Here is a 16,034-nt window from a genome sequence, read left to right on the forward strand (position 1 = left end):
AGCGGAAATCAGACACAGTAGCAAGGACAACTCCCAATGTGTAAGAAATAAATTTGTGCGTTTTCCTTTGTTCATTGTACTCTTGTGGCAAGATGGCTAGCGAGAGTCCCCTTCCTGCAGTCCAGGAAGTAAGAATTGCGTTGCTGACAGAGCCTTTGTCTCAGTGCTGATTTTGATTTGTGGCCCTTAGCATCTACTTCCAACACTCACCACCCTTCCAGGTTTTACTTTTCTTCATAGCATTAATTATCTCCTAAATTCCACGTAATTTACTTTGTTTACCAGGTGACAGGTACTCAATAAATACTTGTCAAATGAATAATGGAAAGGTTGTTGGGATTGTTGTCACCATTATTATTATCAGCGTCTGCAGCCTTTGGCTATCTGCTGCCCAACTCTTATTAAATACTGATGAAGATGATTCACATTTATTTCACTAAATTTTAGCATCTGTGGGTTTTAGTCATAGCACTTTGCTCTTCTTTCTTTTCTTTTTTCTTTTTTTTTTTTTTTTGAGACAGTGTAATGGCTCGATCTCCACTCATTATAGCCTTCCCCTCCAGGGTTCAAGTGATTCTCCTGCCTCAGCCTCCCAAGTAGCTGGGAGTACACGTGTGTGCCATGACACCAGCTAATTTTTGTATTTTTAGTAGAGACCGGATTTCACCATGTTAGTAAAGTTGGTCTCAAACTCCTGACCTCAAATGATCCACCTGCCTAGGCTTCCCAAAGTGCTGGGATTACAGGCGTGCGCTACTGTAACTGGTTCTGCTCTTCATTTTCCATACTTAACTTCTATATTCTGTATAGAAGTTTAAATGCATGAGTTCAAATATTCCCCGTTATAAGTTACTCCCTCATTGACTCCCCTGGATTTGATCAACTGATTGCATTTACTATTAAGACTGTTTTCCATCTCCCTATTGGAAAAGCTCTTCTTGGTTGAACCACACTCACTGAATACCTGAATGTCTTAATTCGAACTCATCATGTCCCTTTCAACTTTTCTGGCCAATTATTCCTGTTCTGGATGCTGTGTTTGCAAAAATTCCTGGGGTATGTTTGACTCTTTTTTTCCCCATGTCCAAATCAACAGTCTACTCTGGCAGATATTATTTTGACATCTTTCACATTTGTCAACTTTTAGTCACAAACTAAAACACTTGGTTTCTCATTCCAAATAGCCTACCTTCATTTTCCTTCACTCTTGCAGTTAGTTGTTTCTTGACATAACATAGACACTTTCATGATGATACTCATGTATCATTACAGCTTCTTTTTTTAATTATTATTATTTGAGATGGAGTCTTGCTGTCTTGCCCAGGCTGGAGTGCAGTGGCATGATCTTGGCTCACTGCAATCTCTGTCCCTGAGTTCAACAATCCTCCTGCCTCAGCCTCTCGAGCAGCTGGGATTACAGGCACGTACCACCATACCTGGCTAATTTTTGTATTTTTAGTAGAGATGAGGTTTCAGCACGTTGGCCAAGCTGGTCTCAAATGCCTGACCTCAGGTGATCCACCCACCTTGGCCTCCCAAAGTGCTGGGATTACAGACATGAGCCACTGTGTTTGGCTTAAAGCTTCTTTTTATAAAACAACATAATTTGTTTCTGATTAGAAAAGAACAGGATTTAATTTATAAAACATAGAACATACAGAAAAACTGAGTTTATTAAAATTGTACATCATCTTAGATAAAACATATTTTGTTATGTATGGGATTAATATATACTTTTAAAAAATAAAATTGTGATTATATTGTATATCAAGTGTATCCAGTTATTTCACTGAACATTTATGAAACATTTGCCATGTCTTATGATTATATATTCTTTAAAAAAGTGCTGATAAAGAGTCGTGATATTGAGATTAGACTGCTTGAAAAATAGATAATGTCCATCAGTCCATTCACCCCTCTGAGAGTAGAGATTGTGTCTTTAGATCTGGCTGGAGATTCAGAGATGAGGTTGTGTCTTGGGTCGCAGTAGAGGACTGAACACTGAGCAAGTGGACATTGAGAGCCCAGAAGATGGTTCCCTGTTGCCAAGTTTGGTGGCAAGGGAGAGGAGCTGCTTGCATGGAAATGGGCCAAACTAGCCTGGCCAAGAAATAAGACAGAGTCACGGGGAACAATATACAGTGATGGATAAACATCCAGTGCGATGCTGGAATCACTGCAAAGATAGGCAGTTAATGGCTCAGCATCCTCTCCGTAGGACACCCCTAACCCTGTCATTCGCAACAACAGGGATGGATCTGGAAGTCACTACAGTAAGTGAAAAAAACCAAGCATAGAAAGACTAACATTGCGTGTTCTCTCTTACTTGTGGGAGCTAAACGGTAAAACAATTGAACTCTTAGAGAGAGTAAAAGGATGGTTGCCAGAGGCTGGAAAGTGTTGCAGGGAGTTTGAGGAGAAGTGGGGATGGTTAATGGATACAAAAAAGTAGTTAGAAGGAATGAACAAGGCCTAGTATTTTCTAGCACAATAGGATGGCTATCATCAAAAATAATTTAACTGTACACTTAAAATAACTACAATAGTACAATTGGATTGTTTCTAACACAAAGGATAAAGGCTTGAGGTGATGGATACCCCATTTACCCTTATGGGATTCTAATGTATTGCATGCCTGTATCAGAATATCTCATGTAACCCATAAATGTATATATCTACTATGTACCCACAAAAATTAAAAATAATTTTAAAAGAACTTCAGAGAACAAACAAAAAAAAGACCAGTACAGCTGGAGCAGAGTGAGCCAGGAGGTTAGAGTAGAAAAGCTCTCAGGAATTCCTGTGGGAGCCTGTACGCAATTGTTAGGACTTTGGCTTGGACTGTGAGTGAGATAGGGAGTTGTAGACAGGTACAGTGGCTCACACCTGTAATCCCAGCATTTTGATAGGTCAAAGCGGGCAGATCACTTGAGGTCAGGAGTTTGAGACCAACCTGGCCAACATGTTGTTGAAACCCCATCTCTACCAAAAAATACAAAAATTAGCCTGGCATGGTGGTGTGTGCCTGTAGTCCCAGCTACTTGGGAGGCTGAGGTGGGAAGATAGCTTGAACTCAGGAGGTGGAGGTTGCAGTGAGTCAAGATTGCATCACTGCACTCCAACCCTGGGTGACAGAATGAGAGTCTGTCTCAAAAAACAGGCAAACAAACAAACAAAAACCCACCAGGGTACAATTATTATTAACTATTTTTAACTATTATTTATAGTATTTATTTATAATATTACTATATTATCAATTATTTTTTGTAGTAAATTTACAGAGTTGTACAGTCATGACCACAATCCAAATTGAGAACAATTCTATGACTTCAAAGGATGCCTTGGAGCCATTCCCTGGAACCAGTCCTCTGTTCTCTCTGTATCTACTGGAGGGTTCTAAGCAGAAAGGAAACAGTCTGACTTATATTATTATCACTATTGCACCTTTCCTGTTAAAACGTAATAAACTTCCAATTGCTTTTCCTGAGTAGATGGCAACTTGAATTGTTAGGGAATACATCTACCAGTTTGGGTACACCCAGCAGGCACTGATCTTCCAGCCACTGTGAGTACTGAGAAAACTTGGCAGGGGGCGGTTCTCACTGGCTCAATGCACCCTGCCCAGTTGAAGCCACTGTGTCAGCTGCTGGCTTTTGGCTCTGACTTCTCTTGGAGGAATTTGGGGCTGAAGTTCACTGTGGGAGGCTGAATCAGCAACTTGTTTTCTGAGAAAGCAAAATGTTTACAGTCTTTCAGACCTGCTCTGCTCAGCTGAAGCAGAAAACAGAGGCCTTTTGCATTACTTCGATTCAAGAACAAGGTAATTTGGAAAGAAATCTTCAGCCAAAGGTGTCAGCTGCTTCTCAGGCCTTTGCTGATTAAACCAGGAAGCGGTGTCTGAAATGGTGTTGGGGAATGGGAAGGAGGCCTGGGCATTCTAAATTATCAGCTGTCAAGTTGCCTGAGGAATCCAGGGGTGGGAGACTGTGGAAGAGGCTTGGGCAGAGTTCAGGAGAGGCGAGGGGAGTGAGAAGTGGGTCAGAGAAAGGAAGTCTCTGCGGCTGCAGGCCTAGGCCTGGTGGCCACTCCAGAAACTGAAACCTATGCTTTTCTGGGAGGTGAAAACTGAAAGTCACTTTTTCCCTGTAAGCCTCACTTTCTTTATCCATAAATGGAGAAAATAACATTTACAGCATAGAGTTGTTATAAAGATTTAATGAAATAATGCCTATGAGCACTTTTAAATTGCTTGGTACACAGCAGGCCTTCCACAGACTGTAGCTGTTATGGTTTTTCTTGTTGTACCATGTTTTATTGTTGGTTGTTATTACCATATTTTGTTATTATTATTACTAATGCAAGGAAACTGAAACAGGACACATGCAGCTCCCAGGCCAATGCCTCTCAAACTTTAGCATGCATATGACTCATCTGAAGATCCTGTTAACTTGAAGATTCTAATTCTACAAGTGTAGGGTGGGGCCCCATCTGCTGGTCCCAAGATCACACTTTGAGTAGCAAGACATCAAAACTGGGCTGGGCACAGTGGCTCACATCTGTAATCCCAGCACTTGGGAAGCCAAGTTGGGAGGATTGCTTGAGGCCAGGAGTTCAAGTACTGCCTGGGCAACAGAGTGAGATCCTGTTTCTACAAAAAACTTTTTAAAAGTTAACCATATATGATGGCTAGTACCTGTAGTCCCAGCTACTAGGAAGGCTGGGGTGGAAGGCCTGCTTGAGCCCAGGAGTTCGAGGCTGCAGTGACCTTTGATAGCACGACTGTACTCTAGCCTGGGCAACAGAGTGAGACTCTGTCTCAAAAATAACAATAATGAAAAATTTTAAAATAATAAAATTAAATAAAAAAAATTAAAGACACTAAAAGCACATCGTGCCATAAAGCAGCCACTTGTGGCTTTTGAGAACTTGAGGTGTGGCTAGTTCAAATTGAGATGTGCTTGTAAGGGTAAAATGTATATCATATTTTAAGGATGTAGTACCAAAAAAAAGTAAATAAAAGTATGTAAAATATCTCTTTAACAATTTATTCTTCTGTTGACTATGTATTGAAATGATCATACTTTGGCTCTATCTGGTTAAATATGTGTTATTATAATTAATCTCATCTGTTTCTGCTTTTCTATTAAGAAAAGTACTATTAAGAAGTACTAGAACATTGTAAATTGCACAGGTGGTTCACATGCTTTTTTTTTTTTGAGACAGTCTTGCTCTGTCACCAGGCTGGAGTGCAGTGGTGCAATCTTGGCTCACTGCAACCTCCACCTCCCAGGTTCAAGCAATTCCCCTGCCTCAGCCTCCCAAGTAGCTGGGACTACAGGCATGCACAACCATGCCCAGCTAATTTTTGTATTTTTAGTAGAGACGGGGTTTCACCATGTTGGCCAGGATGGTCTTGATCTCTTGGCCTTGTGATCTACTTGCCTCGGCCTCCCAAAGTGTTGGGATTACAGGCGTGAGCCACCACACCCAGCCACATTCTATTTCTATTGGACAGCGCTGCTCTAAAGCTGTCTGCAGCTTTGTAAGGTCTGTTCAGGATGGGCCAAAGGCTTTTTGAGGGATTCCCTTTGAAGTACTGAGCCTTGAGAAGTGGGCTATGAGTTCTGACCTTAGACCCAGAGACCCACAGTCGGTGAGAGGTCAAAAGGACAGACCTCAGGGTCAGAGGGGAGAAATGACCACCACACAGCAGAACTGAGACTGATGGTGGAGCATTTGTTCTACAAGTCAGTAGCTACTACAGTCACTGTTAACACTGACCACAGCTTTCTCCTAACCTCAGCATTGTCCCCAAAGCCCAGAATTTATGACAATGGCCTTTCTCCTCTCTTTGGTGACAGACAGGAGGCGACCACATGAGACCATGGCTGAGACGCCTGGTCCTCCAGGCACTGAGGAGCTCCCGGGGATTCTGTGGGTCTCGTGGGCAGCCGGCACCACTACCTGTTCCTCAGAAGATCGTGGCCACCTGGGAAGCCATCAGCCTGGGAAGGCAGCCAGTGCCTGAGTACTTCAACTTTGCTCATAATGTGCTAGATGTGTGGAGTCGGCTGGAAGAGGTGAGGTCTACTCTGTCCTAGAGTCCATCTGGGGCATCTGAGGCTGCCCTCAGGTACCCCAATGAGACTCAACGTTCCAAGACATGTTGATGAGGAATTTTGGACCTGGGAATTTTGCTAGTTCTAAAATGTAAAGTGTTAGCATTTAAGACTTAGGGAAAAAAGTTCTGAGTCAGTATTGTGGGCCTTAGACATGCTTGTTTCCTCTTTGAAGTGTCCTGTATCCTTGAGCCCAAATCACACAGTGAGACAGTTATGTCCCTTCCGATTCCCTTCAGTTCATTCATCAAGTGAAGGAGGAAGTTTTGCTTTGCTGCTACTCTATCTTTGATGTCTCTCTCTCACTGTCTTGCAAGTGCGTGGAAAGAAGGCTGGGTGTGGTGACTCCCGCCTGTAATCCCAGCACTTTGGGATGCCGAGGTGAGTGTATCACCTTAGTTCAGGAGTTCAAGACCAGCCGGCCAAATGGTGACACTCCATCCATCTCCACTAAAAATATGAAAAAAATAGCCAGGCCTGGTGGCACGCACCTGCAGTCCCAGCTACTTGGGAGGCTGATGCACGAGAATCACTTGAAATCGGGAGGCAGAGGTTGCAGTAAGCTCAGATGTAAATTGCACAGGTGGCTCAAATTCTATTTTAGATTCTATTTCACATTCTATTCTGCACTCCGGCCTAGGCAACAGAGTGAGACTCCATCTCAAAAAATAAAATAAAATAAAGAAAGAATAGGGCTCAGGCTCAAAGCTTTTTGTAGATCATAACAGAGACATAAAATTCAATACGATAATCCTGATTTCTCTGCGTGTCTCCATGCATCTGCTTTCTTCTTTATTTTCCCTTATATCTGTGTTTGTTGGGTCTCTCTCTATATTTCATGGTTATCTTTTATTTGTGTTACATTACACTATTTATAATAGGGAAATATAAAATTTAATTTGAAGAATTGTATTCATGTTAATTTTAAGATGAGGTTGTTTAAAGAAAAAATATGAAGTAAATGACATTGTTAGTAGATACAGTAAAATTAAATGTCAACAGATATAGTGAAATTTATCAAGGTGGTATGAGGATGACTGAGACTTAAAAACAGGCTTTGCAGTCAGATAGACATGGTTCATCCATGTACTTGAAGTGTGACCTTGCCCTAAGTTCTTTAGATCTCAGCTTCCTCATCTGCAAAATGGTAGCCATTCCATATGCTACTCAGAACTATAGTGAGAATTAAATGAAAAGTGCATGTAAGAGATAAAGCCAGGATGATCCATTCCTGATGGTCTACAAAAATCTGAGCTCTTTTTGCCATACTAGGGGCATCCTTAGAAGACGTCTCCTAATAATAAAAACAAACAAGCAGGATTAGGTCAGGAAAAAATGGTAGAATAAGGACTTTTCAGCTACACAGTAAACTTGAAAAATAACAGCCCCATTTCTGGTGCATCATGACAGCCATCAGAGGGGCCAGAATAGAGCTGGAGTTTTTTCAAAGCTTCACCTATGAAGAGTTGTTCTTATTTGAGCTGCCCATTGGTTCTTTGGAAGACCTGACTTGTAATACTGTATTTGAACCAATTTGAAGATTAACCAACGAGAAAATCCCTTTTCTGTAGGAGTTTCTGCCCAAAACAATTACAGGCAAATGTTTTAGCTTCATTGTTGCCTGTGGTGATAGATAATAGTAGGGACAACAACACACTCACTGAAGAGTGAAAAAAGAAAAGCTGGAGAAGGGAATGTCTATGGGAGCCTTAAAAAATTCCACTGTATTCCTAGAAATCTAGAAATCAACACACCTAAGTAAGGCTGTGTGTTTTTTTATTATAAGGAGCAATAAAAAATGGTGTTAACAAATAATTTAATTTACTAAAAAACATCAAAAAGAATGAATTACATATAAATAAATTTAACCAAAGAAGTATAAAGTTTGCACACAGAAAATGACAAAACATTGCTGAAATAAACTGGGATGGGAAAGACATAAACAAATAGAAATACATCCCATGCTCATGGATTAGAAGAGTTAATATTGTTAAGATGAAAATGTACTCCAAATTGAGCTTCACATTTTATGTAAATTTTATCAAAATCCTAGGAGACTTGTTTACAGAAATAGACAATCTGATTCAAAAACTTCTATGGAAATGCAAGAATCCCATAGGGACCAAAACAATCTTGAAAAAATAAAACAAAATAAATAAATAAATAAAAAAAGACTCACACTTTTCTATTTCAAGTCTACTGTCTACTGCAAAATTACAGTAACCAAGACAGTGTGGCACTGGCATTAGGATAGACTTGGAGAAATAGGTGAGAATTCAGAGTCTGTAAATAAATCCACAAATCTACGATAAATTGATTTTCAACAAGAACATCAAGACCATTAAATGGGGGAAATAATTGTCTTTCCAACTAATGATGCTGGCACAACTGGATGTTCACAAGCAAAAGAATTTATTGAGTCTCCTACCTGACACTAAATATAAAAATTAACTCAAAATATATCACAGACCTAAATGAAGAAACAAAAAGTATAAGAAGGTTTTTAGAAGAAAACATGGGAGTATATCTTTGTGACCTCTAATTAGGTAATGGTTTCTAAAGGAGAAGTAACAAAAGAAAAAATAGATTAATTGGACTTCATGAAAATTAATACTATTTGTTTATCAACTTCAAAAGGCAGGCCAGGTGCAGTGGCTCACGCCTGTAATCACAGCACTTTGGGAGGCCAAGGTGGATGGATTACCTGAGGCCAGAAGTTCGAGACCAGCCTGACCAATATGGTGAAACCCTGTCTCTACTAAAAATATTTTTAAAAAGTTACACAGGCATGGTGGCATGCACCTATAGTCTCAGCAACTCGGGAGGCTGAGACAGAATTGCTTGAACCCAGGAAGGTGAAGGTTAGAGTGAGCCAAGATCGTGCCACTGCACTCTAGCCTGGGCAACAGAGTGGGGACTCTGTCTCCAAAAAAAAAAAAGACAGCTCACAGAATAGGAGAAAATATTTGCAAATCACATATTGAGTAAGGGTCTAGTATCTACCATACATAAAGAACTCAAGTTCAACAGTTAAAAGACAAATAACCCAATTAAAATATGGGCTAAGAATCTGAATAGACAGTTCTTTAAAGAATGTAAACAAATGCCCAATAGACACGTGAAAAGATGCTTAACATCTTTATTCATTAGGGAAATGCAAATCCTAGCCACAAGGAGATACCACTTCATAACCAGTGGCATGGCTAAAACCAAAAAAACAAAAACCAACAAAAAGGTACAATAACAAGCTTTGGGGAGGGTGCAGAGAATTAGAATCCTCTGATGTGGCTGGATGGAAATATAAAATGGTACAGTGCTGTGGGAAACAGTTTGGCACTTCCTCCAAAAGTTAACATAGAGTTATTATAATACTGACCCAGGAATTTTACTACTAAGTATGTGTCTGAGACAATAGAAAACACGTGCTCACACAAAAACTTGAACATAAATCCTCATAGCAATTTTATTTATAAGAGCTAAAACGTGGCACCAACCCTGACGTCTATCAACTGATGAATGGATAAACAAAATGTGGTCTATCCATACAGTGAAATATTATTCAGCAATCAAAAGAAAGTAAAACTCATTCACGCTGTGATGCAGATAAATCTTGAAAGCATTGTACAAAGTGAAAGAAATCAGACATAAAGCTACATGTTGTATGATTACATTCATATGAAATATCCAGAAGATTCCAATCCATAGAGAAAAAAGTAGATAACTGGTAGCCAGGAGCTAGAGGAGGGAATGGGGAGGGACTGCTAATTGGTACAGTGTCTCTTTTTGTGGCAATAAAAATGATCTGGAATTAGACAATGGTGATGTTTACACAACCTTGTGAATATACTAAGAACCAGTGAGTTGTGCACTTTAAAATGGTGATTTTTATGATACCTGAATTATATTTCAATAAAAAAGGGAAAAACAGAAGATTCTGTTTTTCAGTGCAAATTATGTGCTACCTTTTGCATTAAAAAGATAGTAGAGGCCGGGCGCGGTGGCTCAAGCCTGTAATCCCAGCACTTTGGGAGGCCGAGGCGGGTGGATCACGAGGTCAAGAGATTGAGACCATCTCCCGGTCAATATGGTGAAACCCCGTCTCTACTAAAAATACAAAAAATTAGCTGGGCGTGGTGGCAGGTGCCTGTAATCCCGGCTACTCAGGAGGCTGAGGCAGGAGAATTGCCTGAACCCAGGAGGCGGAGGTTGCGGTGAGCCGAGATCGTGCCATTGCACTCCAGCCTGGGTAACAAGAGCGAAACTCCGTCTCAAAAAAAAAAAAAGATAGTAGAAAAAATACATATGCTTGTGTTTGCCTAAAGGAACTCTGAAAGGATATGCAAAAAGAGTAACAAAATTGTTTACTCACTGAGACAGAGGAAGAGAACCGGCAGATAAGTACAGGGAGGGGAGCAAGCCTTTTCAATGCATGCCTTTCCATATTGCTTTGCTTTTTGAACCCTGTGAATTTTTATATTAACTATTATAAAACATTCAAAAACATCAAGAAAACAAAAATTCTCAATGAATTGCATCTATTTTTTTTTCTACCTGCACCACCATCTAGGCTGGACACCGCCCCCCGAATCCTGCCTTCTGGTGGGTCAATGGCACAGGAGCAGAGGTCAAGTGGAGCTTTGAGGAACTAGGGAAGCAGTCCAGGAAGGCAGCCAATGTGCTAGCGGGTGCATGCGGCCTGCAGCCTGGGGACAGAATGATGCTGGTACTCCCAAGGATCCCAGAGTGGTGGCTGGTCAGCGTGGCTTGTATGCGGACAGGTCGGTAAGCAGGGCTGGGAATTTCAGTTGGGGGACAGACACAACCTGCCAGAGCTTTGCAGTGTCGACAGGGTCTTGAAGATGGAGCAAAAATGAACTCTATGTGGAGTTGTGTTTACTTACTATTTGCCCAACAATCACAGACTTGATTGTATAATAGGGGCCAGACAGTGATGTAATTGATAAAAGCAGGCCAGTGCAAGGCAGCAGGGAGTGGTGAGGACTGCAGCAAGCTGGAGATCACATGCTTTATTAAATGGGGTTGCTACTTCTCAACTCCAATCAAATGTTATCATGAGAGAATGAGTACCAGTGTTATCAGAACTTCTGATTTGTAACAGAAAACTCTGGGTTTTTATGAAAAATCCTCCTGTCATTTAATGTTAGCATCTATCATTTTAAAAAGTCCTGACTGGAACAAACCAAGTATATCTTCTGCTGGTTGTGGTTTGGGAGCCTTGCTTTAGTTGCTAGAATTTTACCTGAACAATGCAGTTATAGATGAGGGACTTTTATAACCAATCTATGTTAGTTTCATTCTTAGACTTTATGACTCTCAGTATCACAGCATCATCCAGCTCCCAAAGGAAGGAAGATAAAGATGAACTAAGAAAACCGTGATATTATCCCTTGCAGGAGGTTGGGTGAACAGGTCTTCCTGTGTCATGAATGTCCAGGGCAATGAAACATTATATTATTAGAATGGTTCCTTCAGCAGAGAAACGGAGGAGGCAAGAGGCCACAGTGAGCCTAGCAAGCCTCTGCTGATGCTGAATGAATAAGTGCTCATGCACTTATTCAGAAGGTGAGGGATTTTAGGCTGATTTCAAAATGAGACAACTACTTAAGGTGGAGAGATGGCTTCTCCATCACCCAGCAACTTTTGACCACTTAGAATGTTGTCTACTCCCTTTCAGTTGTGATCTTAGGTGTGCCCATAGAGCAGTCCACTTGAAAGACAGGTGTTTTCACAAATAATGTTTGCAAAACCGTGCAGTACAAGCTCGCATCAGGGATCTAACCTTTCTACATGAACAAGCATGACACAACCATTTTGTGAATAGACTGTCAAAAAAGAGGCAGAAACTCACATTTTATTTTCATATATTTTTGTGCAATATATAAAAGTAAGCACCATTATAGCATATTCAGCCCTAAGGAAATGAAATAGGCACACAGGTTTAGAGAGTTACGCACATTCTGCCATGACTACGGTTAAATGAGGGCCAAGGTGCAAGAAGTCCCTACGCTTTTCTTGGGTACCTGCTGTGTGCCAGGCATCATGTCAAACAATTTCCACGATCAAAATGTCCCTTTGTAGTATTTTTTCCATGTTACCTAAATTTCCCAAGTTCCTCTAATTACATAGGCTCAATTATTCTTTTAATGACTAAATAAAGTAACTCAAAGCCATGTCCCACGTTGCCATACCAAGTCTAGCATTCACTCTGATGTTTTAGAAGATATTCAGGTTAGATGCCCCTACATCCTCAAACAACCCTGTTCTGATACGCATTTGTCACTTCACTTCTGTCTGTGGGGTCTGACTGCTTTCTCTCACTGACAGCCCTGACTATCCATCTGCTCCAGCCTCAAACTCAAACTCAGCCTCTAAAGCACCAAAACCACAACTCTGGTTGGAACAGACATCTAGAAAAAAACAAAATAGGCCTGGCATGGTGGCTCAGGCCTGTAATCCCAGCACTTTGGGAGACTGAGGCGGGTGGATCACTAAGTCAGGAGACAGAGACCATCATGGCCAATGTGGTGAAACCCCGTCTCTACTAAAATACAAAAAATTAGCCGGATGTGGTGATGCGTGCCTGCTATGCTGTTTGAGATGGGTTCTTTTTTGTCTTTTGTCCTCACCATCTGGCTGTGGTGGGATCACTGATTCTTTTAGTACCTCTTTTTTCTCAGCTGTGAAGTGAGTGTTGAGCTCAATGGAATGTTTATAATCTGCATTCTGAGTCAATGAAGTGTTTTTCAAGTATCTAATTAAAATTTTCATTTGCCAAATTTGTCCCTGATTTCTGCTTCCTCACTCTTCTTTTTTTAAAGAGGAGATTGGACTCAGCTACCGTTGGGCTTTGGTTGTGGGGGTCCTGGAGCTCCCACCTGCTACACCCCCCTTATTGCCACAAGCAACACACACCCACATGATGATCAGGATTCACTGTAGCATTTTGTTTAAAAGGCATGGAAAACAATTGCAGTAGGTAATCTCTAAGGCAATATAATACCATGGTCAAGATCTTAGACACTTAGGTTCACCACTGCCTGGCTTCACAATGCCAGCTCTAAACATATTAGTTATGTCATCTTGGTCATGTTATTTAATTGATTTAAGGCACAAAGATGTAAGTCTTAAAATTTTAATTTTATAAGATGGGTATAATAATTGGATCTACTTCTTGGGGTTGTGAGAATCCGTTGAAATAATGCATGTAGCTGGGTGCAGTGGCTCATGGCTGTAATCTCAGCATTTTGAGAGGCTGAGTCAGGTACATTGTTTGAGCCCAGGAGCTGGAGACCAGCCCGGACAACATGGGGAAACCCTGTCTCTATAAAATGATTTAAAAATTAACTGGGCATGGTGACGCACACCTGTAGTCCTAGCTACTCAGGCTCGAGAGGCTGAGGCAGGGGAACTGCTTGAGCCTGGGAGGTCAAGCCTGCAGTGAGCCATGATCCTGGCACTCTGCTCCAGCCTGGATGACAGAGTGAGACACTGGAAAGAAGAAAGAAGGAAGGAAGGAGGAAAGGAAGGAAGGGAGGGAAGGAGGGAGGGAGGGAAGGAAGGAAAGGGAGACAGAGAGAGGGAGGGAAGAAGGAAGGAAAGAAGGAAAAATAAAAAAGTAGAAAGAAAAAAAAGAAAGTAAAAGAAAGAAAGAAAAAGAAAGGGAGAAAGAAAAGTTCTTAGCACATGTAAATGCTTCATAAATATTTTGAATTTCATTGTTATTATTTTACCTCTTCTAGCTCAGGCATTCCAACCCTCCCCAGCCCCTTCCTGTCCTCATCTCTTACCTCTATACCCAAGTCCTCTCCTGCTATCCAGTCAACATCCCCTTCTGTTTTATACCAGGGGCTGTCATGATTCCGGGTGTCACCCAGCTGACGGAGAAGGACCTCAAGTACCGGCTGCAGGCATCTAGGGCCAAGTCCATTATCACCAGTGACTCCATAGCTCCAAGGGTGGATGCTATCAACGCTGAGTGCCCCTCCCTCCAGACCAAGCTGCTGGTGTCAGAGAGCAGTCGGCCAGGCTGGTTGAACTTCAGGGAACTCCTCCGGTGAATTGGGGCTCTCCAGGAGAACAGCAGAAAAATGAAGTCATTTCCCCTTTAAGCAACAAAAGATGAAATCTTTGCTGATTTCACACATAGAGAGTGAATCAGGCAGGAACTCTCCCACTGGCAGCCAGACTGACATGAGCGTAATCCTAGTCACTATCTCAGTGTTCAAGGTCACTCAGTCAGTGCTGGATTTGTCAGCAGCTTTTCTGTGCTTCATGCTTCTACAATGGTGGTGGTAGTTATTAGAGCTATGATCCAGAGTATATGAAATAACCTATATGGTGCATTTAGTACATAGCAAGTGGTCAATTAATAATAAATTAGTGGCCATGTATTGGGTACTTAGTGTACTGCTTGATACTGTGCTACATAAGCCTTCACCTTCATTCGTTCACATAACAAAGAATTAATGAACATCTATCTTGTGACAAGCATTGTGTTTGGTGTTCAGAACACCATAATGGATAAGACATCATCTTATTTAATCACTGAATAGGACATTAGAATGTGCACTTTAACTCAGTTTTACAGATGAGGAAACTGAGACTTGGAAAACTAAAGTTACTTGCCCAAGGTGCTAAAAAGTAGTCAAGTCAGGATTGGGCAGTGCCAAGACCACATTTGCCTTGGAGCAAGGACCTGGTGGAAACCCATCTGAGAATTTGGGAGTTTGTCCTGACTGGAAGCTAGAACCCAAAAGGGGTCTCTCAGGCGCCTGAACAGTTGAGTCACAAATGCTCACCCCACAGACTGGCTGCATCAGATTCACCTGGATTCTGTTTTGCATATAGATGACAAGGCCTCACAGCTGACCTACTTAACCAGACATAGCTGAGCAAGAGCCCTGGGGATCTGTTTTCAAAAATCAGCTATAGGTGCTATTATTTTTACTATGGCAGGGCCACCAAGATTTTTTACCTTTTACAGCGAGGCATCTCCAGAGCACACCTGCGTGAGGACAAAGAGTCGAGACCCGCTGGCCATCTACTTCACCAGTGGAACAACCGGGGCCCCCAAAATGGTCGAGCACTCCCAGAGCAGCTACGGACTGGGTTTTGTGGCCAGTGGAAGGTACCAGAGCAGCTTGTCTAGAGGGTCCAAGAACAGAAAGTGATGAGTGGGTTGGAGTGGGTGGTGTGCGGGGGAATGTGTCAGGAGTTGACGTCACAGAGCCAATGGGGCAGCTCGGGAAGGATCTTGATGGTTCTGGATTTTACTCTGAGTGAGGTAAAAAGCTATTGGAGGTTTCTTTTTAACTCATGGTTCTCTCTCTATATATATATATATAGCCACGAGATATATATGTATATATATAGTACCCTTTTAACCATTTTAAGTGTACAGTTTAATGTCATTAAATACATTCACACTGTTGCATAACAATCACCATTTATTTTCAGAATTTATTTTATCTTTCCAAATGAAAACTCTGCACCCATTACACAATAACATTTCATTACCCTCTCCCCTCGCCCCTGCTAACCTCTATTTTACCTTTCCTCTGTATGAATTTAATACTCTAGGTATTTCGTGTGATCGGCATCATGCAGTCTGTCCTTTTGCTTTGCGATTTGGCTTCTTTCACTTAGCATAATGCTTTTAAGGTTCATCCATGTCATAGCAAAATTTTCTTCCAAGACTGAAAAATATTCCATTGTATGGATAGACCACATTTTAAATAATCCATTCATCTATTGATAGACACTTGCGTTTCTTCCACATTACGGCTACTGTCAGTAATGTTGCTATGAACACTGGCATACAAGTACCTGCTTGAGCCTCTGCTTTTAATTCTTTTATATATGCAGAAGTGAAATTGCTGGACTATGTGGTAATTC

The 16,034-nt window shown here is 41.3% G+C and overlaps 1 protein-coding gene across 2 annotated transcripts in view; it reads left to right on the top strand.

Moving 5' to 3' along the window:
* The first annotated feature begins 3,727 nt into the window (after window positions 1-3,727).
* Window positions 3,728-16,034, top strand: part of LOC100385629 (acyl-coenzyme A synthetase ACSM5, mitochondrial) — a 34,550-nt gene continuing 22,243 nt past the window's right edge. For both annotated transcript variants that reach the window (XM_035267123.3, XM_078343932.1), the window contains exons 1-5: window positions 3,728-3,820; window positions 5,862-6,080; window positions 10,687-10,897; window positions 13,986-14,193; window positions 15,124-15,267. In XM_035267123.3, coding sequence (XP_035123014.3) covers window positions 5,877-6,080; window positions 10,687-10,897; window positions 13,986-14,193; window positions 15,124-15,267 — 767 coding nt within the window. In that variant the 5' untranslated portion in view covers window positions 3,728-3,820; window positions 5,862-5,876. The remainder of the gene's footprint in view (window positions 3,821-5,861; window positions 6,081-10,686; window positions 10,898-13,985; window positions 14,194-15,123; window positions 15,268-16,034) is intronic.

Source organism: Callithrix jacchus, chromosome 12, assembly GCF_049354715.1.
Source record: "Callithrix jacchus isolate 240 chromosome 12, calJac240_pri, whole genome shotgun sequence".
Lineage (NCBI taxonomy): Eukaryota > Metazoa > Chordata > Mammalia > Primates > Cebidae > Callithrix > Callithrix jacchus.